Source organism: Sinohyriopsis cumingii, chromosome 1 (genome assembly GCF_028554795.1).
Source record: "Sinohyriopsis cumingii isolate HCF-2022 chromosome 1, ASM2855479v2, whole genome shotgun sequence".
Taxonomy (NCBI): Eukaryota; Metazoa; Mollusca; class Bivalvia; order Unionida; family Unionidae; genus Sinohyriopsis; species Sinohyriopsis cumingii.
Window position 1 is genome coordinate 80,534,779 of NC_142961.1, and position 27,530 is coordinate 80,562,308.

At 35.8% G+C, this 27,530-nt stretch overlaps 1 protein-coding gene across 2 annotated transcripts in view; it reads left to right on the forward strand.

The window, feature by feature from the left end:
• The window catches only part of LOC149807213 (SMC5-SMC6 complex localization factor protein 1-like), a 109,041-nt gene that overhangs the window by 73,638 nt on the left and 7,873 nt on the right, over window positions 1-27,530 (forward strand). For both annotated transcript variants that reach the window (XM_089963656.1, XM_089963658.1), the window contains exons 15-19: window positions 777-868; window positions 9,743-9,867; window positions 12,969-13,040; window positions 20,920-21,054; window positions 26,843-26,962. In XM_089963656.1, coding sequence (XP_089819782.1) covers window positions 777-868; window positions 9,743-9,867; window positions 12,969-13,040; window positions 20,920-21,054; window positions 26,843-26,962 — 544 coding nt within the window. The remainder of the gene's footprint in view (window positions 1-776; window positions 869-9,742; window positions 9,868-12,968; window positions 13,041-20,919; window positions 21,055-26,842; window positions 26,963-27,530) is intronic.

The following is a 27,530-nucleotide window of genomic DNA, read 5'->3' on the forward strand; positions in this document are numbered from 1 at the left end:
TGAAGTGGAGCTTACAAAGCAAGTTATTTAGCAGAATTTGTGACAAAGGTCATTGTTTTGGCTTCTTGTATTAACATTCAGTCTGCAGTTGTTTTGAATGTGGAAAACAGAGTGTCAGATTTAGTGAACAGTGCTTATTTTTTCAGTGTTTGTAAGATTTTCACAAAGTTCTTATTCTGTCAACAAGCAGAATTATGAGTTACCATAATCATCTTTAGTTCATATATTTGTATGGGTCCAGGTGAATGTGGTCTGAGGCGTGTACCTTTACAGATCACGTCTCACCTCTGTCTGTGTGAGTTCAAGTTTCAGCTTGACCAATGTGGGTATTTGAGAAAGCTGGCCAGTAACTTCTCATGGGTTGGTGGTTCTTCATTGGTTCTTCAGGGGGGTCTCTCTCTAGCAGACAGGCTGCCATGTGCAACCAATTTTGTGCTGAAAAAAGGTATTAAAGCAAAACAAAACTAAAAATCATATTTATCACCATCTAGGGTCTTCAGTATCCAATATTAATACCTGCCTATAAACCAATTTTGTTTTTCAAACACTGATCACTGGAACTGATTTTCCCAGTTACTGGACATCTTAGCTATAAAGATGTCAATGGAATATAAATTCTAACCCATTCATTTGACAATACATGACCTATACTTATATTTGTCCAAATGAGATCATGCAACCTACTTTTATTACTACTTTTAACATGCATTCTTGTTTGCATTTACCAAGAGTAGAAGAATACCTTGTTATTGCTATGCCTCTTGCTAACTTTACAGGTCAGCCATTGCTTCTTTCTTCTTCCAAGACTCTGTTCCAAGAGTGAGCGCAGTGTTCTGGATGAACCCAGTTCTCCTGCACATGAACAAAGGTTAGTGCAGATTATATCTGGCTCACAAAATATCGATGAGACTTGTTACATTGCCGGTGGTTTTGTTGGCATTGTAAGAAGCATTAAAAAGTTCAGCTCAAAGACTGGAGGTGCATATTAACCATATATATTCACTTATTGAATCCAGCTGCAAACAACATAGACCCTGATCTCCTGGCGCATTATGTGTCTGTGAAGTTTTGCAGTTGGAGTCTACTTTAAACGAAGTATATTCAGGATGTGATGGGCCTATGTCCATGATTAATTATACAGTACCTGATAGGCCTATGTCCATAATCCATTATACAGTACCTGAAAGGCCTACATCCATAATCCATTATACAGTACCTGAAAGGCCTACATCCATAATCCATTATACAGTACCTGACAGGCCTACATCCATGATCCATTATACAGGACCTGACAGGCCCACATCCATCATCCATTAGACAGTACCTGACAGGCCTGCATCCATAATCCATTATACAGTACCTAACAGGCCTGCATCCATAATCCATTACACAGTACCTGACAGGCCTGCATCCATAAACCATTATACAGTACCTGACAGGCCTACATCCATAATCCATTATACAGTACCTGACAGGCCCACATCCATCATCCATTATACAGTACCTGACAGGCCTACATCCATAATCCAGTACCTGAAATGTCTACATCCATAATTCATTATACTGTACCTGACAGGCCTACATCCATATAAAATGGTATTGACATGGTATTTTCATGAGGAGACTTGTGATATATAATTTGTGCTTAATGTCAATGGTGCTAAGAACATGGCTGCCATATTGGTCATCTTGAGAACATTTTTATCATTGCTTCTCATCAACAGGTGGTCAAATAGACAAGAGGTTTTAACTTTACTCTTTCTACTTCATTGAGCTGTAAGGCAAAACATATTTATGATGTGGTTCTTTTTCTGTTGTCAGTTGTCCATTTGCAACAGCTTTTACAATGTCTCAAAAACTGAATTCCATTAAATTTTTATATTGTTTCATGAAAGTCTTTCAGAATTGTTCAAATGATGCCGATCAGCCATCAGATGTGGCTGCCATAATCAATATACAGACTTCTCAAAAAATGCTCTGCAGAATTTGAATTTGACAGAAAGCATTATGGTTTAGATGACTTTCAGTGGTATACAAATGATGCCAATTTGGCATCAGATATGGGCATTGCTTAAGAGAGAAGAATCTTTAAAGTACTCCTCAACATTGCTCAGCAGAATTCAACCAGATTTAACAGAAAACATCCTGACCAGAAATGCTTTCAAACTGATTCATGTGTGGCTGCCATTATTAAGAATAGAAAAATCTTTAATCATCTTCTCAATTTGTGGCCTAATTTCACAAAAAGCATGCTGGTGGGTGGTGCCATGTGCCATCAGTTACTGCTGCTGTTTCTAAAAATAAAAAAAGTTTTGAAATGACTTCTTTAAAAACATCCAATTCAATGGCCTAATAATCTGAAACATTACTGGCATTGATGATTTTCAGATTTGTACAAATGATGATAATCAATCCAGCAAATATGGCCATGTCTACTAAAAAAAAGCTTGAAACTACTTCTCTTATTAATTAAAATAATTTGACAGATAACATCTTGGTCTTTAAAATTTATACTGACGATGCCAATGTGCCATCAAAAAGTATGATCACCATTGCTTTAAACAATAATAAATCTATAAATTGCTTCTTTTGAGAAGCCTCTCATAGGAATTTGGCTGAGTTTGGACAGAAGTATTCTGTTATGAAAGGACTATGTCATCCATCAGTTTGTGAACACAAGCATGTGAACATTCTAGGCTTAATTTCTCATCTGATTTTGATTAGATTTAGTAAGCATAATTCAATACATCAGATGAGTTTGATTATGTGCAACATTCATGCATATTAATGAGGTGATCTCTTGCATCTGATTGCTTGGGATTGTTTTCCTTGACTTCAAGAAAGCCTTTGATCTTGTTGATCATGAAATTCTGCTGCAAAAGTTGAACTGTTACAGGTTTGACAATCCTTCTTTAAACTGGTTTAGATCACACCTAAACCAAAGGTCTCAACAAGTAAGCATTGGCAATATTAGCTCTCAAACTCGCACTATTCATTCAGGAGTCCCTCAAGGCTCAGTTTTGGGCCCTCTCCTCTTCTTTATCTATATCAATGATCTACCATTAAATAATGAATCCACAAACACAGATTTGTTTGCAGATGATGCAACCTTGTATACATCTAGTTCTGATACTGAAGTTATCCAAATGAAATTAAACTAAGACCTTATCAGAGTCCAAAACTGGGCACAACAAAATAGGATGGTAATTAATGAAGGTAAAACAAAATGTATGATTTTGGGGACATCACAAAAGCTACACAAGTCAGGGAACCCAAAACTATCTCTTGCAATAAATAATCATCCATTAGAAAATGTCAAACATGAAAGGCTTGTAGGTGTGTCTGTAGATAATAATTTATTATGGAATGACCATATTGATAAGCTTTGTAAAACAATGTCATCCAAAATTGCCCTTCTCAGCAGAATCAAGAAATATTTACCTATGAAAACTCGTAATCTATACTACAAGTCATATATTCTTCCAACAATGGATTATTGTTCTAATTTATGGGGAAACTGTGCTAAATCTAAGCTTGACAGGATTTATAAACTTCAGAAACAAGCAGCACGTGTAATTTTAGATGCATCTGTTGATCATCCCTCAAAAGCATTATTTACAGAACTCAAATGGTTCACATTATATGACAGGATAGATTTTCACAAGGCAGTTCTTTTATATAAATGTCTGCATGGAACTGCACCAGAGTATCTTCAAGACTTATTCAGGCCTTTTTCAGCACAATACCAGTTGAGATCAATATCACATGGAAACCTTCTAATACCAAAACCAAGAACAGAGCAATTTAAAAAGAGTTTTCAATACTCTGGTACAGTTCTGTGGAATAAGCTTTCACTACATGTAAAATCTGCTGAAAATATTAGAGTATTCAAGAAAAGATATCATGAGCATGTATGTGTTTCTAACAGATAATGGAATTTAGTATTTTAATACTAAACATGTTAAAATAAACAGTAATTATTGCCATCTTCATATAATGTGCATTGTTATACTCTCCTTAAGAGGGCCTCTCGGGAGAATAGTCCTTGACTAATGAGTCACCCTCTATAAATAAAGCATTATTATTATTATTATTATTATTATTATTGGCAGAGAATGTGAATCTTTAGAGGCCAGATTCTGACAACATTTTGATATTATTAGTATATAAACTTGCGTTATTAAGCGCACCGATGGACTCAGTTACTAGCAACATTTACATATATAGGTGATCTTGCATCTGATTGGCTAAGCTTGTGAACTCTAGAGATTATTTTTATGCACAGAACTTGATCAGATGTATGTAAGCTTGTAATGTGAAGATTTCAGGTGAATTTAATTAGGAATGACATCGATGCATGATAATGAGGTGGTCTTGCATATAAATGACTGAGCTTGTGAATGCTATCGAGACTATATTTCTGATCAGATGATGAGATTAGATATGTAAGCTTATGTTGTCAAGATGAGATTGATGAGATTAGGTATGTAAGCTTATGTCGTCAAGATGAGATTGATGAGATTAGTTATGTAAGCTTATGTCATCAAGATGAGATTGATGAGATTAGGTATGTAAGCTTATGTCGTCAAGATGAGATTGATGAGATTAGGTATGTAAGCTTATGTCGTCAAGATGAGATTGATGAGATTAGGTATGTAAGCTTATGTCGTCAAGATGAGATTGATGAGATTAGGTATGTAAGCTTATGTCATCAAGATGAGATTGATGAGATTAGTTATGTAAGCTTATGTCATCAAGATCTTGGATGAATTTTGAGGATGATAAAGATGCATGAATATTAAGGAGGATGTAAGGCAATCAGATGTTGGGAATAAAACCTGCAACCTTCGAGCCCCACATCTTAACCACTCTGCCAGTGCATCTCCCTTGGGATCCCAAGTGGTAGATGGGTAAACAGAGACCAGTAATCCTTGCTGATTGCTTCAATTAACTTCCCTTATAATGCCAAATAAGTGTATATTCTTTATGGGTGAGGCTATGAATAGTTTTTATGTTGTGAATCAGAGCCTAGTTCCTAGGGTGCAGGGCAAGTTCCATGGAAGAATGTAGGCTGTATAAATGACATATTCTTTTTAATTAGTGAAAATGTTCATTCAGGGCGAGTTCCATGGAAGAACGCAGGCTGTATTAATGACATGTTCTTTTTCATTAGTGAAATTGTTTATTCATATACATACATACATACATACATACATACATACATGCATGCATGCATACATACATACATGCACACATACATACATACATGCACACTTACATACATACATACATGCACACACACACACATACATACATACATACATAAATCATACATACATACACACACACAAACATACACACACACACACACACACACACATCAATATCAGGCTCACTTAGACTTCTTGTTACCAAAAAATTGTTTTCCAGTCTGTCTGTGCTTCCAACCCACTCTTTGGTTAATATTTCCTAAACTGTTTGTGATATTTGTATTAAATTTGGTGTGCTTTTAAATTATAATGATTTGTGTCCCATATAAGGTTTGTTTTTGTTAGATTAGTATTTTTAGAATCGTATTGCAAATTGTCTGTCCAATCATCAGTCTTCTGGTTTGTGTCCCATTGGTTCACTCTAAAGTTATTGCTTACTTCTGAAAAACAGGGAGAGGTGTAAGAAGTTGTTTGCACATGTAACATGTACAAAAGGAGAGAATGTTGGTATACCTCGTTGCTACTTTCATTTACTTTGATTGAAATTTCTATACATATGGTAAAGATGGAAATCATGCACTACATAAAACGCTCCAGAAATGAGCTTGAACGCATCCATAGTATACTAGCTTTAGCAATTATTAAAATAGGTAAGTTATTACTTCCAGAGTTGGAAATACCACTTTTTGAAAGCACTATAAATGAATTATATAGAATATATATAAAAAAATACAAAAGTTTTTGGCTAATTTTGTTTACAAATTTACCTTTGAAGTCAAGGAAGTGAAAATGACCAAGCAGAGCTATCAGTCTTTTGATGGGAAGTAAGGCCAAGATGTATATTCCCAATCCAAAATAAACCCTTAAAAATGCCAAAATAAAAGGAATTAAAAGTTCTTTTAACAATATGTAATATATATAAAGTTGGTGTTTTTTTCACATTGAGGCAGGGGCCTCGAGTTGTCTAAAGTGCTCACCGTTATTGATCACTGCTGTCTCATCTCTGTCTTTGTGGGTTCGAGTCTCGGGGTTTGGCCAACGTGGGTATGTAAGAAAGCTTGCTAGTAGCTTCTCGTGGGTCGGTGGTTCTTTCTGGGGTTTTCCAGGGTTCTTCCTCCTAGTTATACTGGCTGCCATGTATAAGCCTATCTTGTGCTGAAAAATGGATTTGAATCCTACAACAACAACGTTGAGGCAAATCGGGAAATTTTACTTAAAAATCAAATGCTATGTAAATCTTGGAACTGTAGAGTGTAACTAACACAGATTTGACAAATTAGTACTTGCAGAGTTTTCTCCCCATTTTCAGAAATTGTTGTTGTTGTTGTAGGGTTTAACGCCATTTTCCAGCACACAATAGGTTATACATGGCGGCCAGTATTAATGGTGGAGGAAGAACCCGGGAAGACCCTGGAAAGAACTACCGGCCCACGAGAAGTTACTGGCAAGCTTTACCCACATTGGCTGAATCTGAGACTTGAACCCACGCAGACAGAGGTGAGATGGCAGTGATCCGTAACGGTGAGTGCCTTAGATCACTCTGCCACTTGGGGCCCCAGTTCGGAAGTTGTATTTACAATTCATATCTCCTTCACCGTCTGATGTATCTTGATGAAACTTGGTACACTTAACCCTTGATAACTCTCACACAGTGAGGTCAAAAAACAGACTGCTGCATTGTTGAGGACATGAGTTGGCAAGGGACCTCTTAGGGGGCGCTAACCAATTAATATGTACTTTAGAGAGAGTGACGTATGTAAGGTGAAGTAGTTTGCATTTAAAACATGCACAGTGGAGAGAACGTTGGCAATACCTATATGCTACAGTAATGTAATGTGGATGATATTTCTTTGGATATTGTACTTTTGGAAATTTTACATGATTTAAGCACACCGCTAACTAAAATGACTGCTCCCTTGTGTTAAAAAATCAGCCTGAATTAGTCTAAAGTACACTATACACAGCAGCTATTAAAATATGGAAAATGAATTTTGCCAGACTAGACAATACCAGCTTCTGAAAGTGCAATGAATGAATTACCAAATATATAAAATGTAAAACAAGTTATCAGCTCTTTTTTATACAATTGACCTCTGAAGTTCAGGAAGTGAAAATGACCAAGTAGAGCTAGCACTTTTTTGAAAGGTGAGCATTTGAAGTTAGGCCAAGCTGTATACTCTATAACTATAGTACACCCATCAATCATACACCAAAATAAAGGGAATTAAAGGTTCTTTTAATTATACCTAAGATATACAAGGTCTTTTTTAAATAGCCAGTATAACCAGTGAGGAAAGCCGGGGAAATTCTTTTTCTTTAAAATCCTAACCCTATGGAAAATACGAAACTGTATAGCGCCACCTTAACAATTGAGAAAGGGATGGAGGTTGACATTGTGAAGAGAGAGAGTGTAGGGGTTAGATGGTTGAATACTCATTTTCTAATTGCATTGGAAACAATTATCAATAAATAGACTTGTCTAATGAACTTAGCTTTTCTGTATAACTTATCTTTATTTTAAAGACCACCAATGTTTGAAGGATCATTATCAACATTAATGCAAGCAGTATGAAGACACATCACATGTATACCTGTGAAAATATTTTGTATTACATAATAATTTTTGCATCAGAATGTGGATAAATTCTAGTGTTAATGTTGATTCAGAACAAAAGATTTATTTTAAAAATAAAGATGAACATTTGTTTTGAGAAAATGTTGAAACTTGATTTTCTGTTGTTCTGTTGGTAAAAATATTTAACCTGTAATATCATTGGAAGTAATTGCAAAAAAATCTCTTATCTTTGTGAAAACCTCGAAGTTCCAAGTCAGGAATTTTAAGTTCACTGAGAATTTTGGATTTTGCTTATCTATAATAAACCATGTGAAAATTGGCTTCTCATGCACTGAGTAGGCCATATTTATGATGATAACTTGTACACTGAAACTGAATTAAGACAAAATTGGTATCTATTCTTACAGTGTTGCCACAACATTTTCATTAATTGATATTTAATCATGTATTGTTTTTGCTGTTTATTGAGAATTCTTTAAAAAGGAACACTTAAAAAATATATAACTTGTTAAACGTTGTGAATTTGATAATGTTGATTCTAAATTTCCTGGAACAGACTACCATTTTTTGATAAGATGCGTGATATATAAAAATTTCATTTACCATTTATTACCACAATTTTATTCATGTGGGGGATTACAAAATTATTATTGAAAAATTTAATTTTATATATTTTATTTTTCTTCCAGTATAGTATATTTACAGTAAAAATTTTTCAGTCATATTGCTAAATGTCTGCAGTTTTGCAGTTTCTAATGATGTTTAGCACTGGGTACCCAGTCACATTATCCCGACAGCAGGCCGACCAGTCCTAACATCTTCCTCTTGATGCTGAGCACCAAGCAAGGCAGCTGTTAGTATCATTTTTATAAGTCATTGGTATGTCTCGGCCAGGGTTTGAACCAATGACCTCCCACATCTGTGACAGACACTCTAACCACTTACGCCACCAGAGGAGTCAAAAGGAAAATTATGGTGATAAGAAATGTTTGCTTATTATTTGGTTGTTTGCACTAGAACACTCTAATCATTATTGTTCATAGTAACCTTTTCCACTCACAATTTGCTTTATGGAGAATTTTTATTTGCTGTCTAAATGCACAGAAATCAACCAAGTCAGTTTTGAATGCAGAAAACCATTCTGTGGGTGTTTTTGACATTGAGTGAAGTAAATATATGGAGTCTATTGTTGGATTACATTGAAAGAAGACATTTGGAAACCAGTCAAATTTGAGTGGATTTTTAAAAATAAATATCAGTCATTCTTTTAGTACAAAGGTGTACAATTCAGATTTGCTGAATTTTAAAATAGCCATCCCACCCACCCCACCCCAAAAATGGGTCTTTATACCAACATCAGATACACAGTTATGCAGGGTAAAGTTAACATTGATATTTAAATGAGGACATGCTAATATATATAAATTTTTAATATTTATTCTTGTTTCTAGTTATAATCATGTGGTTTAGTACTTGATCAAATGTCTAATTCAGATGTTATGGGAAATTTGATAAATGCACCTTTTCTAAGCCAGACTGTTAAAAGTGTATGTTGAAAAAGTTTCATTTAAGAAAAACCCCAGATAAGACCCAGATTTTTTTTTTTAAACAATGGGGGGAACCCTGCTAGTAGTATCATGGTAAAATTAATATTGTGTACTTATTTTCATCCTGTGCTTTAGACTTCAGAACAAGGATCTGATGATTCCATTCAGTTTTCCATCCATCCATCTTAAATCTGTTACCAGATCTTTTCTTAAATGGATAAGTGGAGAATCAGGAAACCTAGCAATTATCTGGTTCATGTGTCAGCCATTTGCAACAGGATTTTTTTTTAACCAACATTAAGTTCCCAGAAGGGGTAATGGTCATATTTACGAAAATAATATGCATGAAAATAAAGGAATTGACAATAATTAGTTTATTAGCATTAAAATTTACCATCATTCATTACCAGGAAAGCGATAAGATCTAAGAGGATATTATCCATCATAAGCCAGTCCAACTCGGAAAATGTGGAGAATGGTCTTGAAGTTAATTGCAGTAAACTTGCCAAGAACATCCACAAGAGGAACAGTAAAGGTATGTTAATGTAAATATAAGCTAGTACCATAGGTATTTCAGTCTTCTTATCAGGTACCAGGTACATGATAGCATTGGAACAGTTTAGAACTAGTATCACAGATCATATGATGGTGTAACCTCTGTTATGAACATTTTCATGAAATAAATATCCAACCATGTACCATACAGACTTGCTTATAAATCAAATCCAACTGCAAAAAACATAGACCCTGATCTGTTTGCACGTTATAAGATGGCAGACCATGGTGTTTTTGTTTAAAGTTGGACTCAGCTTATAAGACAGTATATATGGTAGATTGACAAGTGGGTCATGTAGGTTTTCATTGCTTGCTTAGTTTTTTCACTTGGTGAAATGTGAGGCATACATATGCTCCTATGTCACTATTACTTCAGCCTATATGAAAACTTGTCTTGTTGCAAATTCATTTTTATGTCTTAGTGTAATTGATTATCTCTTTTTTGATGTACACAATTATGATAAAATAGAGAGAAAAACAACATTAATGTCAACATATTAAATGTTAAATAATGTCCTTTAACATCATTAAAAAGTCAATTGTAACTTGGAATTTTCAGGTATTTAGAAAACTAAAATATATATAAAGTGCAAATGTGAAGAAAGTAAATTACTTACGACATACAAGATCAAAGCCATTTATGCATAATTATCACATCCATGCCTCTGGATCAGTCCTATATTTTAAGCTCATCTGACATTAGTCAAGAAGAGCTTATGGGATGATATGTTTTCCACCGTCCATCTGTTAGTAGATGTTGTCGTGTTATTGCTACTCTTAAACAGCTTTGAGGAACTTAACTCACTGATTGGTCCCTGTTTGGTTCTAAATGAAATTACAGCTTTGAGGAACTTGACTCACTGATTGGTCCCTGTTTGGTTCTAAATGAAATTACAGCTTTGAGGAACTTGACATACAGTTAGGTCCCTGTTTGGTCCTAAATGAAGTTACAGCTTTGAGGAACTTGACTTGCACTGATTGGTACCTGTTTGGTCCTAAATGAAATTACAATTTTGAGAAACTTGGCACACAGATTGGTTCCTGTTTGGTCCTGAATGAAATAACAGCTTTGAGGAACTTGAAACACAGATTGGTCCCTGTTTGGTCCTGAATGAAATTACAGTTTTGAGGAACTTGACACACAGATTGGTCACTGTTTGGTCCTAAACGAAATTACAGTTTTGAGGAACTTGACACACAGATTGGTCACTGTTTGGTCCTAAATAAAATTACAGCTTTGAGTAACTTGACACACACATTGGTCCCTGTTTGGTCCTAAATGAAATTGCTGCTGACCTGATCGCCAGTATGCCTGTCATGGTGACCATAATGAACATTTTCTAATCGCTACTCCTCTTGGATTGATAGTCATATTGACATGAGGTTTTTACCAAAAGGATTCTACGTCTGCTTGGTCACAAATGAACTGGTGATGAAGATCTGGCATCTGATATGATTGTCATGGCAGCCATCTTAAAAATCATATTATTATTCCTTCTTCCTAAATGGAAAGTCTATGATTTATTTACCATAGGACATAGTATTAAGTCCTGTTTGTTATAAATGAAATGGTGCCAATCTAACCTCTAATATGGCAGACTTCTTGAAACTTATTGCTTTTTGTCGTAGTTGGACAGTTATATTCATGTAAGTTTTGTCTTCTTTTTTTTTACTGAACATAAGTTGTTAGAATTTTGCATGTTTTCATATATCACCACCAGACCTGTTATACATACAGTTGCCTTAAATTATTTTGTATGGAGACTGACCTTTACATATATATGTTAACACTTTAAAGATACATACACACTCATGTACACACATACATATTATCACAGATATTGTAAACAAATATGTACTTGCACACAACTTGCAGTGTTATTAATATGCCTGTTTTATTTACATTTAATATTGTTCTCTTATATATAAAATATTTCAGATTACTTACCAAAAGCTGATAGACTGCCCACATTTTTCTTAGATCATTAATTCTTTTAATTCTTGTATCCACTTTCGCTATATATCGTTCTAGCATATTTTGATACATATTTTTATAACAGGTGAGATTTGGTATTTTATTTGTACAATATGTGATCTGTATCTAACATAGTTTGCAAGCAAGTTCGCACATTTATCAAAATTTGTATTTCCTCTAAAGATCTATTTTGGTGATTATGAAATTCTGGTAATAATTGTTGATCTTTTCAATAAATAATTCCAAAAACATTCAGTAACTAGGCAGTCATAGAGTCAGTTCATAATATTTTCATTTCTCTTCTTCCAAACGTTGTATTTATCATTAACACTTAAATAGTTGTCTTTAAAAGAAAACTAGTTTGTGGCAATATTACTATGAAGAAATTTGAAATTTATGTTAATCAGTTTGGTATCTTTTGTACAAAGCTGACTCCAAAAAAAAGAATTGGTCCGTTTTTCTGCACTAATTAAACACTCTCTGCCAGTACCACATTTTATCTTTACTACATGTTATTTTGTTTCTTAGTTAATATTAGGTCTTGATAAATGAATTTATTCTTTTCACTTATCCAAAGGATTGACGTTTTGTAAAAAAATAAATGAAATCTATTTACTCTTCATAAAAACTTTGTGATAAGAGCAAAGTACTGTATGAAATAATTAGTTTGTGTTGTACTGTCTTGCTTTGTGCTTTCTGTTATTTTCATCAAAACTTGTGCATCAACAAGAATAAAGTACAATTCCATTTTTTTTCTATCTTGTGTATGATTTTAAATTATCTTAGCTAAAAGCAGAATATCTGAAGACATGTGTCCTTGTACATTTCATGGAAAATGTGTGCATATTGATAAGCGTAATTTAATAACATTTGTACAATACCTTCTATTCTTACATTGTCTTCTTTTCCAGGACTGTAGTCCCAGTTCAAGCTAATTATTCTGTTCTTAAGTTACTATAAGAGGGCCAGAATTTAAAAAAAAGCATCATCCCAGTCTGACTCCTTAGTCATAACCAATCTACACTGCAAACAATGTGTTGTTGAAAGATAAAAAAAGATCACATTTCTATCTTGACCTAATTCTAGAGGTTTTTATTTTCTTCCAGGTGAAGGCCCATTGCATGTAGCCTGCATGAAGAATGACATTGCCAAAGTGAAGCAATTGCTGTCTATACCAGGTGAATACAATTTAATATAATTATTTAACAGCACAGCCTTCACATTCTCTTGATGGGCACTTTTATATTTACATTGGGTCTCTGTCCAGACATGATGATATTGCCAGTCCATGTATGTTAATAAGCTTGTAACTAATTTTAGAAATGTTATCCAGTACAGCCAATCAGATGATTGGGTACAATATTACAGTGTGTGGTGCAAGTATACAAACTCTCTTCAGTGGTCACTGTACCTAGAACTGTGCCCAAAGACATTCTCAGTGACAAACACATTATTCTTGCTCTTTTGCTAATTCCTGCAATATATTCTTTGCTCAGAATGCAAAAGTACTGAACAGAATTGACCCACATTGGCTAGCACACTAACTATATCTGAATTTCAAAATAGCTTCTCCAAATATAAAAACTGCCTCTGTGATGTCTGCTCTTTTTGAACTTTATGAGACATGAATTATGTGCATATGCTGACTTTGTTGATGAACTGTATTAGAAATATACCGGAACTGGGTATTATGAAGATCATGGTACATTTTTACACAAGGTTGCTCAGTATCTAACACAACAGGGTATTGTGGATCAGACTTCCCAGGAGACTATTTTATTTATATCTATTTTCTCTGGTAGAAGGACACATGTTTTCATCATGAAACAGCACCCTACATTCTGTAGGTTTGTTCCAGCTAATGACACAATGCTATTTAACAGTCAACAAGGACAGAGAAGTTAAAATCTTTTAATTCTAACACTGCCAGTTATACTCCCATAGATTGCGATGGCCATCTGGCAATACAGTTGAATGGGAAACAATATAATTATGCAACAATTTTATGTGAGATCAGTTGTCACAGGCCTAACTACATATACGTAAATTATGCAAGACAGACTCTCCTGTGGTCACTTGTAACCATAAAGTTAAGAATGACAACCCCATTTAATGCTTCAAGCCATGCCAAAATATGTAAGACGGTTGACTATTACCTTTTCATGAGGGGCCCCGAGTGGCTGAGTGGTCTAAAGCGCTGTCTGTTATGGATCACTGCCATCTCACCTCTGTCTGCGTGGGTTCGAGTCTCGGATTCAGCCAATATGGGTATGTGAGAAAGCTTGCCAGTAGCTTCTCATGGATCGGTGGTTCTTTCTGGGGGTTTTCCTGGGTTCTTCCTCCACCATTAATACTGGCCGCCATGTATAGCATATCGTGTGCTGAAACATGGCGTTAAACCCTACAACAACAGCAACCATTTCATGATTCAGTGATGGATATGATTCAAGGAAATAATATTTGCTCCAAGTCTTCGCTTGCCACTATGTTGACCTTGAACAAGAGTTACCTAATCATCCAGACTTTAACTTTAATTGGTTTGTCTTAAGGTTTTCTCACTGGTATTCAGCACAAACCCTTAGTTTAAATAAAACACAATACATAGGTTCAGTATAACGGGGGCAGATTCTGTCTCTGCACACTGCACCAGCCAAGCTCTGAATTTTTCTATAGGAATACCTTGGGAACAGAGACTTGGTGGGGGGGTGTTGTAGGGTTGTGAAGAGTGTCTGACACCTGTATGTGGAGCCGCAAAGGGCTAATATGAAGTCTATAGAGACACTGATAACAAAACTCATCAAGTCTGATCCTGAGGATTGCTATGATAACAGACATCAGCCGATGCTCCATGCATGCACCATAGGAAGCGGGTCTGAAGTATATGGGCATAATAGTTGAGTACATTTAAGTACTGACACAAATTGGGGGTCAAAAGCAAAGTTGTGAATGCATGAAACTTGGCAATGGCCCAAACAAAGTGAAGGTAGCCCTGTCACTGTGGAACAGTGTGACTGTAACGAAGGCCCCCAATTTAAGGAAATTTAGGGATAAATGCAGATAATAATGATTGAGAATGCAATAACGTGGAAAACACATGATAATCCTGATGTGCCTAAAGGTATAAATATTATATATTTGTATTAGATAACCAGTTAGGATTTCACATGTCCACTGGTAGATGATAGAGCTGAAATGACAATGTAGCATAAGATGTGAAAATGAATGACTGAAAGTGTTCCAAAATTATATGATGGTATCACTAAGTAAAGAAGCAGAATAGTGCATTGATCGACACAAGTGTGTACCAGCTAGTGAGGCACACACTGTGACATCTGCCTCTACGCAAAGCTGGTTCTATCGGGATGCACCTGAATATATGTATAAAATGCATTAGAGGACCATTGACCCAAGGTTGGATAAGATGGTATGGAATTCCAGCCTTAGCAGCACTGGTAGCTGCTCCCAAACGGAAAAAGTGTCCATTATAACGATGTGAATCATAACTTAACAGCCTTAGGCCGCAACCATTGTCCATGAGGAACAGTGAATTATAAAGGTGAGCTCCAACTAATATCCGAATGAGATGGAATTTCTTCATCACATGTAAAGGACATCATAGCTTATATCATAAATATGATATCCACACCTTGATGGAAAACATCAGACTTAGATGCTCTATGATCAGAATGAATAGGTGTTTATCTGTATGAAATATTATGTCTGACAAACACAGATTATTTGTTGCCGAAAAAATGGGCTCCGCAAATAGCAAATCATCCACACCACACAAAAAAAAGGCATAAGAAGCCAGCGCACAAGTAGTTTGTAGTGAGAGTTCAGTGTACTCAATTATAAAATATATTAAATGACAGGCCCTCAAGAGGATGCCAGTTTGAATGTGACAATCGATTTGGAAGGAATGGTATCCAAAGAACATGACACTAAATGTATGTATGCAACTGTTCCTGAGCAGAAAGAAGATGGTTAGAGAGAACTCCGATGTAGTGCATTTAACATGACAAAGACTATTGTCCTAAAGTCTTAATTAAATGGTAATCCATACCAACTCCAGCTGTTGCTGCTCCAATATGAAACAAATGACCAGAAAGTTTTGCTCATGCGCACCAGCATGAGCTTCAAGTAAGATGAAAAAAGTTCCCTACCAAATGGACGTCCCATGGAATCCACAAATAAAGGAGCATTTGCACCATGCCCTCCGGCCAAAGCACCTTGCTGCTGCAGACTCAAATACTGCTCCAGACAGGACATTGGGCACAACCACAAGTTCCAGAAGAATGAAATGTTGACACCAGCATGAGATGGGTTCTTTTTTTCTTCTTTTTTTTTTTTAAAGATGGCTACATGAGTATAACAGATTTGTCCATTAAAAATGTCACATTTTGAATCCTGAGGTAGTTGCATGAGGAATTGCTCTGCATTGATAGAACTGTAAATTCACCACGTCACAAGAATCTAAGAAATGCCACCAGACACATGCACTGCAGCAACAAGTCCATAGCCAGTGAACTCCCTCATGCATCATAGGTGACAATTGCACCACCATCCTGTATGTAATAGGAAATCTGGGTTTACTATTTGGAATATTGTTCCTTTTTATTCCACGAAGTATACATTGTAACCTGTCAGACTCCTGAAAGGGGTTACTGTGACCAGCTTAATTGTGGAGTACTGTAACTGCAGCAGTGTGTGACAGCATGTGACGAAATAAATCAAAACATCTGAGAGTTCATTTAAAGAGTATGAATGAGCAACAATGCCTGACTTGGCCAAAAATTCGACAAACACAGGAATCCAGTTCTGCACACTGACCTAGTAGTAATGGACACAGGAATACACAAACTCCTGCACATTTTGTGTCAAATTATAGAACTCTGAAGGCAGGGGGTACACAATATCCAGAAACCTTTGTATTTCATGTCAAAGACTGCCAGTGGAAGATTGAAGTGTTTTAAGACAGTTGTCTTCAATGAACCCATATGAAGTGCAGTGCAATATGATATAGACAAATGTTTTGGTCTGTGTGCCCATGAGACTGCCAAACTGTGCATACAATATCCAGAATTTTTGTCTTCCATGTCAATGGAAGAATGACGTTTTGTAAGATGGTCATGTCTTCAGTGAGCCCATATGAAGTGAAGTGCTCTCCACTGAACCCATATGAAATGCAGTGCCAATATGGTATAGACTAATATACGATTTATGCACACATGAGACCTGAAAGAAGAAAAATTGGTAAGCAGAGCCAGGCAGTAGGAAGTGCTATGGTAATGTATAGAACAACTGAAGTCAGCACTGAATTACAAACTGGAAATTCTATCGCTCAGGCGGATATATTTCTTAAAGACATCTGACTGCCACCTACCTATGACCTAAAAAAGATTGTGTGATAGACTCTGCTTAGCACCCTCTGTTGCTGCCCCAATCCTAAAACTATGAGTCTTGATTAATTGAGGATTAAAACCACACAGCAAGAGCAACGTGGGCAATGCTTGGTTGAACTTCTGCTTAATTATGGGCAACCCTTTCATAGGTAAGGAAGAGTGGGCCAAAATGACAACCCAGCAGTTGTAAATATTGACGCAGTGCATGGACAGGGCACTGGTTTTGTAATTTTTGGGGCATGACACAGGCAAAAAGAGGTACCCTTGGAGTGTTTGTAATGTGTAAACTTGACAACTAAACCACTGTCGTGGATCTGAACCGGAGAGAACTGAAGTTAAGTTTGGGTTTCTGCAACCAGGTTGTCTAATTGTCATTTCCCCTACACTCAGAAATGCATGAAATGCATGTTGAAACATGGACTTTAATAGAGCCACATGGAAGGCATTATAAGTAAATCATGGCAGGACTAGAATGAGTTTCTGTATAATACATTATCAATTGGTAGTCTGACATCTGTGTGCGGTAATAGTTTATGAAGCAATTGCAGAAGTTTTGGAATAAGAAAGGAATTGGTTGGATAAGGGATATTGTTCAGTTTGTGCGCATAGCCAATAGCTGTGGCATCAGTAGATATGGTAGATAGTGCCTAGAGTTTTGCAGATAGATATGAAATGAAAAGTGCCAAATTAGTACTTGAAACAGGGAAAGTGCTGTGAAGTTTTAACGTGGTTGAAAAATCAATGTAGTTTCCAACTGCACCTGTAAGCTTCCATGGAGAAAGAGCACTTTATAGTAAAATGGACAATATTACTCCCTTCTGTTAACGTCAGTAGTGCTGGAACCTGTTCTGGGATTTCCTCTGCATAGGCTGAGTCAGAAATCTGGGCACTTTTTCACATCTGGGTATTTTCAATTCATAGTTATGATCACCGAGGTGAAAACAGCTGCCATTATTCTAGGTGATCTTGCAGTATGGTGGAAAGTAGGTCACTAAGCGAGTAATGTCATTCCGACCGAACATATAAGATGAGAGTTGGAAGAATCTGTGCACCTTCTTGAATTTGTTTGTGAAGATTCGGATGCACTGTCTCCACAAATGGCAAGGATTCTGCCATGTCCTTAGATTGTTTTAATGAAATTGACTACAGTTAACTCAAACAGATCTGAGATGTGTGTTGCAACCATTACAGAAGGGATGGAATTTGTCTTCCCCTAGCACTGCATTGTTGTCCAAGATGGGGACATCCAGAGGCAATGATTCTGCATGTCTTAATGAATAGCACATCAGATTGGTCCGTGTTTCCGTCACGCTGATATTCCTAGAGTCAGTCAAGGAGTGAATACTTTCAGTTAATGTAGGCACCATATTTTGCAATGCCACCACCACCCTCAACAATAGTGTCACTATCAAACCATTAGGCAGTGTTGAAGTGGCTTCCTATTGCGCATGTGCAAATTTATCTGTTTTGATAATTGGCTGACTGTTAGTATCAATGTTGCTGCTACATTTCCCCAAAAAACGAATTACACATCTCCTTAATCCTGGGCTGAAATGAATGCTTCATCTAGAAAGTTCTTGTCTAAGCTTGGGCAGAGACTAATTCTTCATTAGTGTCACATCATAGTTGGCCGTTGATGGAGAGCCTGGGGGAGCAAGAGGGTCGACTCTACAGTAATGGCCGCCTCACCGATTCCTGTAAGTCATGTTGTAAACGTTGTCCCAGTGTAGACCGGTTCAAATCCAGCACAAATCCATAAGAGTAGTTTGATGCCAGTAATCTAAATCCATTTTCTTTCTGCAAATAATGTTAAATTAAATGCAGCATCTACACTGAAGGAACACATCTCTACAGGTGTTCCATTTGCTATATGAATGCCCTAACTGACACATTGTTTGATCACATGCTTCAACTCAGTCATCTGATTGGTTCAACATGGTAATAAATCTAAATTTACTTACTAGCTTATTAACATATATTGGTTGCAATGACATTGTGTCTGGACAGAGAAACCATTGTAGACAAAGAAGGGTCCAGCGAGGGACCAGAGAAGGCTGCATTGTGTATTACTTAAACTACACTTAATCAATTAAATTATAAAACATTTTGAATGTAAAAACATGCTCAATTCTAACCACATAATAGCATATTTTGGTATGTATGATGTACACAAATCCATCATGAGGTCAACAATTTAGGTCTGATGTCTGACTGGTATAATGTTCTAATGTATATCTGGCATAATGATTTCACTTTATTTAGGTTGTGAAACAGCATTTCACTATTTTGGATAGTGTACTGTTTGTCATTTGTTACAAGATATTGGATTGGTTTACAATAACACAGTGCTAGACTGATTCTCTGTTCATTTCTGTTAGTGCTTAATACTTCTGTGTGGCTAAGATGGTTTACTTATCTGTCTCACTGCAGAAGCTTCTTGTCAATATTTTGACTGACTAGATTCTTTCAGATTCAAGGTCAAACACAAAATACTACATGAAAGTACAGGTTTAATATTATATGGACTTCATCATCTGGTGCTTCATTTCCTTAATAAATTACATAGTCTATTAAACATTTGTCACTGTATAGTCTCAGAGAAGTATCAAGTACATATTATTGCCTGGCTGAAAAAGACTGAAATATCAGATTCCAATTATTAATGAATCACCAAGCATGATTAGTAACATTCCTCTAATCAGACATTTTGCATTTGTCTTTGTGAGGAAAAGAAGCCTCGAAAAGATGGCTACTGAAGAAATGTTCATGATTTAAAACACTTTGCAAAATTAGTATTTTAATGAAAAAAATTATACAGTTTGTGTACAAAGCAAATATATTACAGCAATCATGGCTCAGATCAAGGAAACATTTGTCACTTTTAAAATGGAAACACTCACACTACAGTCTTGTCAAGTTGTTTAAACAGTTCAGTGATGAACCTAAACCATTTGGAGAAGTTATTAGCATCAGTATCTCTGACACTGAGGCAGCAACTTACACATTACCATGTATTGTTCCAATGTGTGATTGGATAGCAAATGGTGAGTTATGTAATTCTGGGTCAGCATTAAGGGTTTTAAATCAATAAATTGCAGGAGCTTTCGAGGGGAGTTACCTCCTTGGTCTCCTACTGCAGCATATGTTTTCCTCTTTTTTATAAATGCTGATCACAGCCCAGTTTTCACAACTTCAGTCTTTTTTTTCAGATAGGCAATAGTATCAGGTAATATTGAACGATTCTGACAATGTAAAGTTAACGGGGGAAAAAATGAGCATATAATAAATCTGATTGTTGGAGCTGGGAAAATGTTAATGGAAATTCCAGTAAGTGATATTGAGCCCATGTTATTAAATGAACTCTTACTCAGTTTCATTTAATGCCACAAACAGAGCAGATCTCATCCCTCACAGTCAGCTATTTATTGTGAGCCTAGTCCTTACGTCAGACTTAATGTTTACATGTCATGCTGACCAAGACAGAATGTACTGTGAAGTTATCTACAAAATTTTGCAGCATTACAAGAAGTAATAATAAAGTTCACCATGTTTCTATCTGTTTTGAGCAGAAATTTGATTACAGCATGACTTTTATTGAGTATTCTTGTCTGACTTTATAGCTGCAATGAATAAAGAAACATTTTTTTAATTGCAGGTATTGATGTGAATGCCAGAGACTATGCTGGATGGACACCACTTCACGAAGCATGTAACCATGGAAACATACAATGTGTCAAGGAATTACTTAGCTTTGTGCCTGCCAAAACCATGGAGCATTATTTTAAAAAAGGTACAAATGGATTAAATGAAATGTTTACATCACTTTTGAAAAACATTTTTTCTTATTTTTTTCTTAATTAGCATATGATGAGACACATGGATTATGAGAGGATTTTCTTTGCAACACAACATTTTATAAATGATGCATTGGAATTCTAGTAGAGGCAGTAAATACCATATCATTGTTTAGTTCCAACTACAAAATTAATTACAAGATAATGGATATTGTAATCATGTATTCTGTTTTCATGCCGATGATGAGCAAAATCCTCCCAATATCAGCAAAACCTGCCATTTCCCCCATCATTCCCATTCATATTCAAGAAATCCTGTTTACTTGTTGAAGATTTACTATCCAACATTTCCATATCTTACTGTTTTTTATTATGTTGTTGTTGTGGGGTTTAACGCCATTTTTCAGCACACAGTCGGCTATGCATGGCGGCCAGTATTAATGGTGGAGGAAGAACCCGGGAAGAACCACCGACCCACGAGAAGCTACTGGCAAGCTTACTCACATACCCACATTGGTTGAATCCTAGACTCGAACCCACGCAGACAGAGGTGAGATGGCAGTGATCCGTAATGGAGAGCGCTTTAGACTACTCAGCCACTCGGGGCCTCATTTTTCATTATGTATTCAGCACTTGCATCAGCAGAGCCATTTCTCCTTCAGATACATTCGCCAATCACATTAACATTATGGAAATATAAGCCTGCTTCCAGCTGAATCCAGCCCTACTAAAAGATGAAAATTTGTCTTTTCTGTCCACATCAGTTTGGCAAAGGCAGTAAATCTTGCCCATTACCTCCCCTTGTCATCACTTGATGTCACCAGTTTAAGCTTTGTCTTTGTACACAATATCTTAAGGAGTATACCTTCCATTAATCAAAGACTTTCTGTATGAAATTCTAGCCATCCATTCAAAATTTTGATTTATTCGGACTAGTGTTAATTCATAAACAGGTGGTATACATTATTTTTAAGTATGTTGGATAGTTTGTGAAATTTATCATTTCTCGGACTTAGTCTTTTTAGATCACATGGTACAACATGCTATGATTGATGCATTTGGCTTTCAAGAATTTGCATATGTTGTCTTTTGTTACTGCATTGAGTTTATAACAGGTATTATTTAGCAAATTATTTAACATTATTAATGCAAAGAAGTAATGAAATTTAGTTTTTCTTGTTTTTAATAGTTTCTGAAACATGCCTTCTAAATGCAATAAATGCAAGAAATACAGAGCAAGGAAAGACATGCATGAATTCTACCAGGCGTGTACAAAATTTACCTCCTCTTCCTTCTGCAGTGTGTGCAGTTTGTGGTCCGAGGACTTCTGGTTGGCCATTCTGCACAAACAAGGTATGATCATTCCTGTGTCAGTATTGCAACCATGGTTGGCTCACGACATGAATTCCTCATAAGAAACCCCAACTGACAATGATAATTTGCACTGACACTTGTTCCGATACAGTCAGCGGCAAATGGGGACCACGTGTATGATCTTAATATATGAACCTTCCAGAAATGAAAGCGATCATTAATGCCTTTTTGCTTTTGAAAGACCAACTTGGTGGAAAGTCAGTCCTGATTACATGTTCCTGGACCCAGAAGCTTGGGTTGTGGATGCACTGTTAATCAGTTGGCAGGGGTTATGGGCCTTTGCTTACCATCTCTCCTTCTCCTCTTCCCCCCCCCCCACTCATAATACTGAAAAATGTAATGTAGAAGATACAGGGTCAGAATTGCAAGATAATTCTGCAAATGCCTCTCAGATGAGACACATCCTGGTTCAGTGATTGACTCAAGCTAGCGATAGACCTACCCAGGAAGATTATGGCAAAACTGAATCTTCTGAAACAAACAATGGCACAGGTGTTTCATCCCTGCCTGGAATTTTTCCTCCTTCATGCTTGGCTTCCTGTCAAGACAGCCTTGCAAGAAAAAGAATTCTGATGTGCAGTTGTGGAGAGAATCTCAAGTGCAGGAATTCCTTCCACTCTGAAGGCTTTTGAGGAAAATTGGCATGTTTTCAGGGACTGGTGTAGAGTCAAAAACCTTAATTTCTTTAAGTGCCTCAATCCCTAGACTAGCCAAATTTTTTTTTTCTGTCTCAATGAGTAGATAGAATTGGCACTAATTACCATCAAAGGCTACAGCTTCATGATATCTGGCACATTAGGCACCATGGTGAAGGAGATACTGGTCATGATAAAGATCTATCAGCCCTACTTTTGATTTGAATAGGCCAAAATTCCTCACCCTGTTTCCGAAATGGAATCTGACCTCTGTCATAATACGGCTCAGTTTGAAGAAGTTTTAGCTGTTAGCCAGGACATCGCTGAAGCTGCTGTTATACAAAACTTATTTACTAATAGTTTAGGTTTAGCTTGCAGGATTAGCTAGTTATGTGCTATATTGGCTCAAAATATCAAAGTTATATCAGGAATATTTTAGCTAATGAAATTTGAGCTATCTCTGTGAGACCTACATTCAAAATGCATTGTTTTGATCTGAGACATGGACTCAGTTTGGACATGCAGTTGTCATTAATATCTCATGCAGTCATGTTTTGGAAATGCTATCATTAATATCTCATGCAGTCATGTTTTAGACACGCTGTCATTAATATCTCATGCAGGCATGTCTTGGACATGCAGTTGTCATTAATATCTCATGCAGTCATGTTTTGGCCATACAGTCATTAATATCTCATGCAGTCACGTTTTGGACATGCAGTTGTCATTAATATCTCATGCAGTCATGTTTTGGCCATACAGTCATTAATATCTCATGCAGTCACGTTTTGGACATGCAGTTGTCATTAATATCTCATGTAGTCATGTTTTGGACATGCCATAATTATTAATATCTCATGTAGTCATATTTTGGACATGTAATCAACATTAATATCTCATGTAGTCATGTTTCCCGATAGTTTAAGTACTCTTGATCCACAAAGAATAAGACAGTGGAGGTGTAAAAGCTTATCTCCTTATTTCTAGCCATAATCTTATCTTACAGTTGCAGTGTTGCTTTGTATTCTTTAGCCCTTACCTTATCTTACATTTGAACTGTTATCCTGTCTTTTGTAGGCTCACACTATACATGATATTTGGCATTTTGTCAACACGTGAAACAGAAAACTATGGAACAGTATATGTGCATCCACGCCAGTCATTACACTTTTGGCATAATAATGATGCTTTATTTCACCAAATTACATTTTATGCTTGCCTGTGTGGCCCAGTTTGGTAATTACATCTTGAAATTATGTCCTTTACATGCAGTCCTCTGCCAAAGATAACAGGAGTATAAACCGCCACTTACGGAGAGCAGTTCGCAACAATGGCTGGGGTACCAAGTTAAAGCAACAAAAAAACTAGACATTAATGCTGTGTTGTTCAAATTTCTGCAACAGGAAACTAACATGAAATATGTAAATTAAAGAATTTCAGAAAGATGATGTAATTTGATTGCAGATATTGAAAGGCAAGTTTTATGCTGTAGAAAGTCCACAATGATAAGAACTTTATATAGTTATAAGAACTGGAAACTTGATAAACAACATTTTGTGAGAGCAAAAGAGCAAGACTGCTCATAGAATTTGACAATGTATACTCATCCAAACAAATATAGTCATAGCAGATAATTGAATTAAAACTAAAACTAAGATATATTTATCAATTAACTATACAGTTACTGAATTATAGAGATTTAAAATTTTTGTGTTACTTTTTATGCATAATATTAACTGAGTTCATCCAAGAGACCCATTACTCATTTTTGACAACACAGAAAATCAAGACTCTTGACTAGAAACATGTAAAATGAGGTAGTCTTTCATGTCAGCCCAGTAATTCCTTACCAAACGGCTCCATTAAAATATTGTTTTGCAGATAACTAGCAAATGCATGTACATCATTGCTAAAAAAGAGTATGCGAGTTAAATATTTTGTATCTCCTATCTGAATAATAAATATTAAATTGTTGTCTTGGATACGGCCAAGAAAAGTAAGATCAGGATGAGAAACAAAGGTCACTGTGCTGCAAAAGATCTTCTTGTAGGTTAAGCCTTTATGCCAATTCCAATGTTACATTCAGGATCCTTCAAAAGTATGCCCCCTAAGATGAGAAATAACACGGTTTTAAAAATGGAAAAAGAAATGCATATAAATTACATCTATAGTGACCAAAATTACACATAAGTGTAATAGAGGACTTGAAGGAATACATAGTTTGATATCATTGGATACCTGTATACTAAAAGGGGAACAAATATTAGTTTTGTTGCCTTTAAATTGTAGAGTTTACCACACAAATGCATATCTGCTGTTTCTGTTGTCATGCTGTAGAAAGTTGTGATAATTATCGAATAATGCATGTTGCAATTTTGCCTAAAGAAATATAGCTCTGTTAGCATAGAGAATAGAAATTTAGAGAAAGTTTTCATGATGAGATAGTAAAGAATCTGTATTTCTTCATCTAGATACTATTTTTGACATTTGATGGCATGATTAAAAATGCTGTAATACAAATTAAAGTAGGATTATCATCCTAAGACCTCTGCATCAAATGACATGTGGTTTGTTGTGCTTTTGTCTGAAAAGCTCACCACTGGTCAAATCCTGATTCTGAATATTGAATATGGAGAGATTTCTGTGCAATTTTATTTCAGCGAGTCTCATAATTGAGTAAAAAATCATGAAAATTTTACATCGTGCAAAGTAAGAGAGTATAATAACATGTCACCAAGTGCCAGAATCGTGAAGAGTAAACATGCAGTCAGTTTCAAAATAGTACATTAATGAAAATGTATCAATGAAAACATTTCCAAAAATGTATTGTTAGGTTCAGTTTCTATTTAAGGGAAATTCATTGCAGTAGCAAGGTTAAGATATGTGATATTACCATGCGATCTTTAACTATAATTTCTATTTCTTCAATTTCTCATGAGAAAACCATTAACAGCATTACAAAAATCAACCCAAATGAAGCAATTTAAATAATTTGTCTCTGATTAAAAGAAACTGTTGTCTTCAACCTATCAGTTACAAATTTTCAGCACTTTAACATTACATGGTAGCTGAAATAATTTTCAGGTACTTGACTGATTTGTCTACCATAACATCTTTACAGTTAGGTAAATTAGGATTCAGTTACTTTGCATGATAAATTTTTTTGTGCTAGTGCTAATAGTTATGTTGTCAGAAGAAGAAAAATTCATCTTGTGTCCCATCAGCCAGGAAAGAAGACCATTGAACAAGCACTAATTCAATGCCAATTTAATGATGTGTGATACTTTTCAGTTTTTATATGAATAGAAAGATATAAATTGTTACAATGTTATTTTATGTTAATATCATAGTGTAGCAAGCGTTGTTTTAAGTATACCTGGTATAAACACTGTTGGATTTAAGAATTAAGACTTACTATACTTCCTAGAAGTGGCAGGAGGTGGACGTGCAATGCAAGAATGACAACTCTGCAGCAACTCTTTAAGAGAGGTAAATAGTGTTATTTAACTGGCCATATGGATTATGATTTTTTGGTTCAGTAAAAAAAATATTAAAATAGAGCAAGAAAAAGTTCTTGTCACTGTTAGTATCGACAGAAAAATCAGACTTGTAAATTTCATTGACAAATTATAAAATACTATTTTAGATCCTCATAAAGTATAAGAAGTTTTGGATGTAATTCCTGACTTTTTATTTAGTTAAGTTTAAAATTTTGTCAAGTTTTTGTTGCGTATTTATTTTCCTCCAATATCTGAGCATCCTTCTGTATTTTCAGATGGTATCATCAGTAAAAAGGTTGACCTGTTAGCAGTCACAGGGGAAGGTATCACACCACTCCATGATGCTGTACTCAATAATAAGATTGAGGTTTGCAGACTTCTTCTTAAGCATGGAGGTAAGGAAGTATTAATTTGTACAGGATTAAAATGCTTACTACCCTCATTAATGTTGAATTTTGTAGCAGTATATGCTCACCCAACAGACAAAGTACAGGACTTAGCATTTGACTTTGGGTAGGAAAGACTCTTTTAGAAAATCATATTTTTAACTTACAAAGTACAAGGCCAAGTGAGCCTTTGGTATATCCCATTCTTCTTGATTATTGCCACACTGGAGGCCATATTTCTGATCCAATTGTGATAACTTAGATAATACATTATCACATTACATCATCATAATCTGACTGCTCCGTTGGCCTAGTGGTTAGAGCAACTGCCTCAGATGCAGGAGGTCGTGGGTTCGATCCCCAGCAGAGTCATACCAAAGATTTATAAAAATGGTACTAACAGCTGCCTCGCTTGGTGCTCAGCATTAAGAGGTTAGCGTTAGGATTGGTTGCCCTGGTGTCAGGATACTGTGACTGGGTGGGACATCATGCTACATGTCTGCAGCATGATGCCCCAGTGCTAGACATCACTAAATACTGCCACACTGCAGACATCATAGCAATATGACTCAAAAAT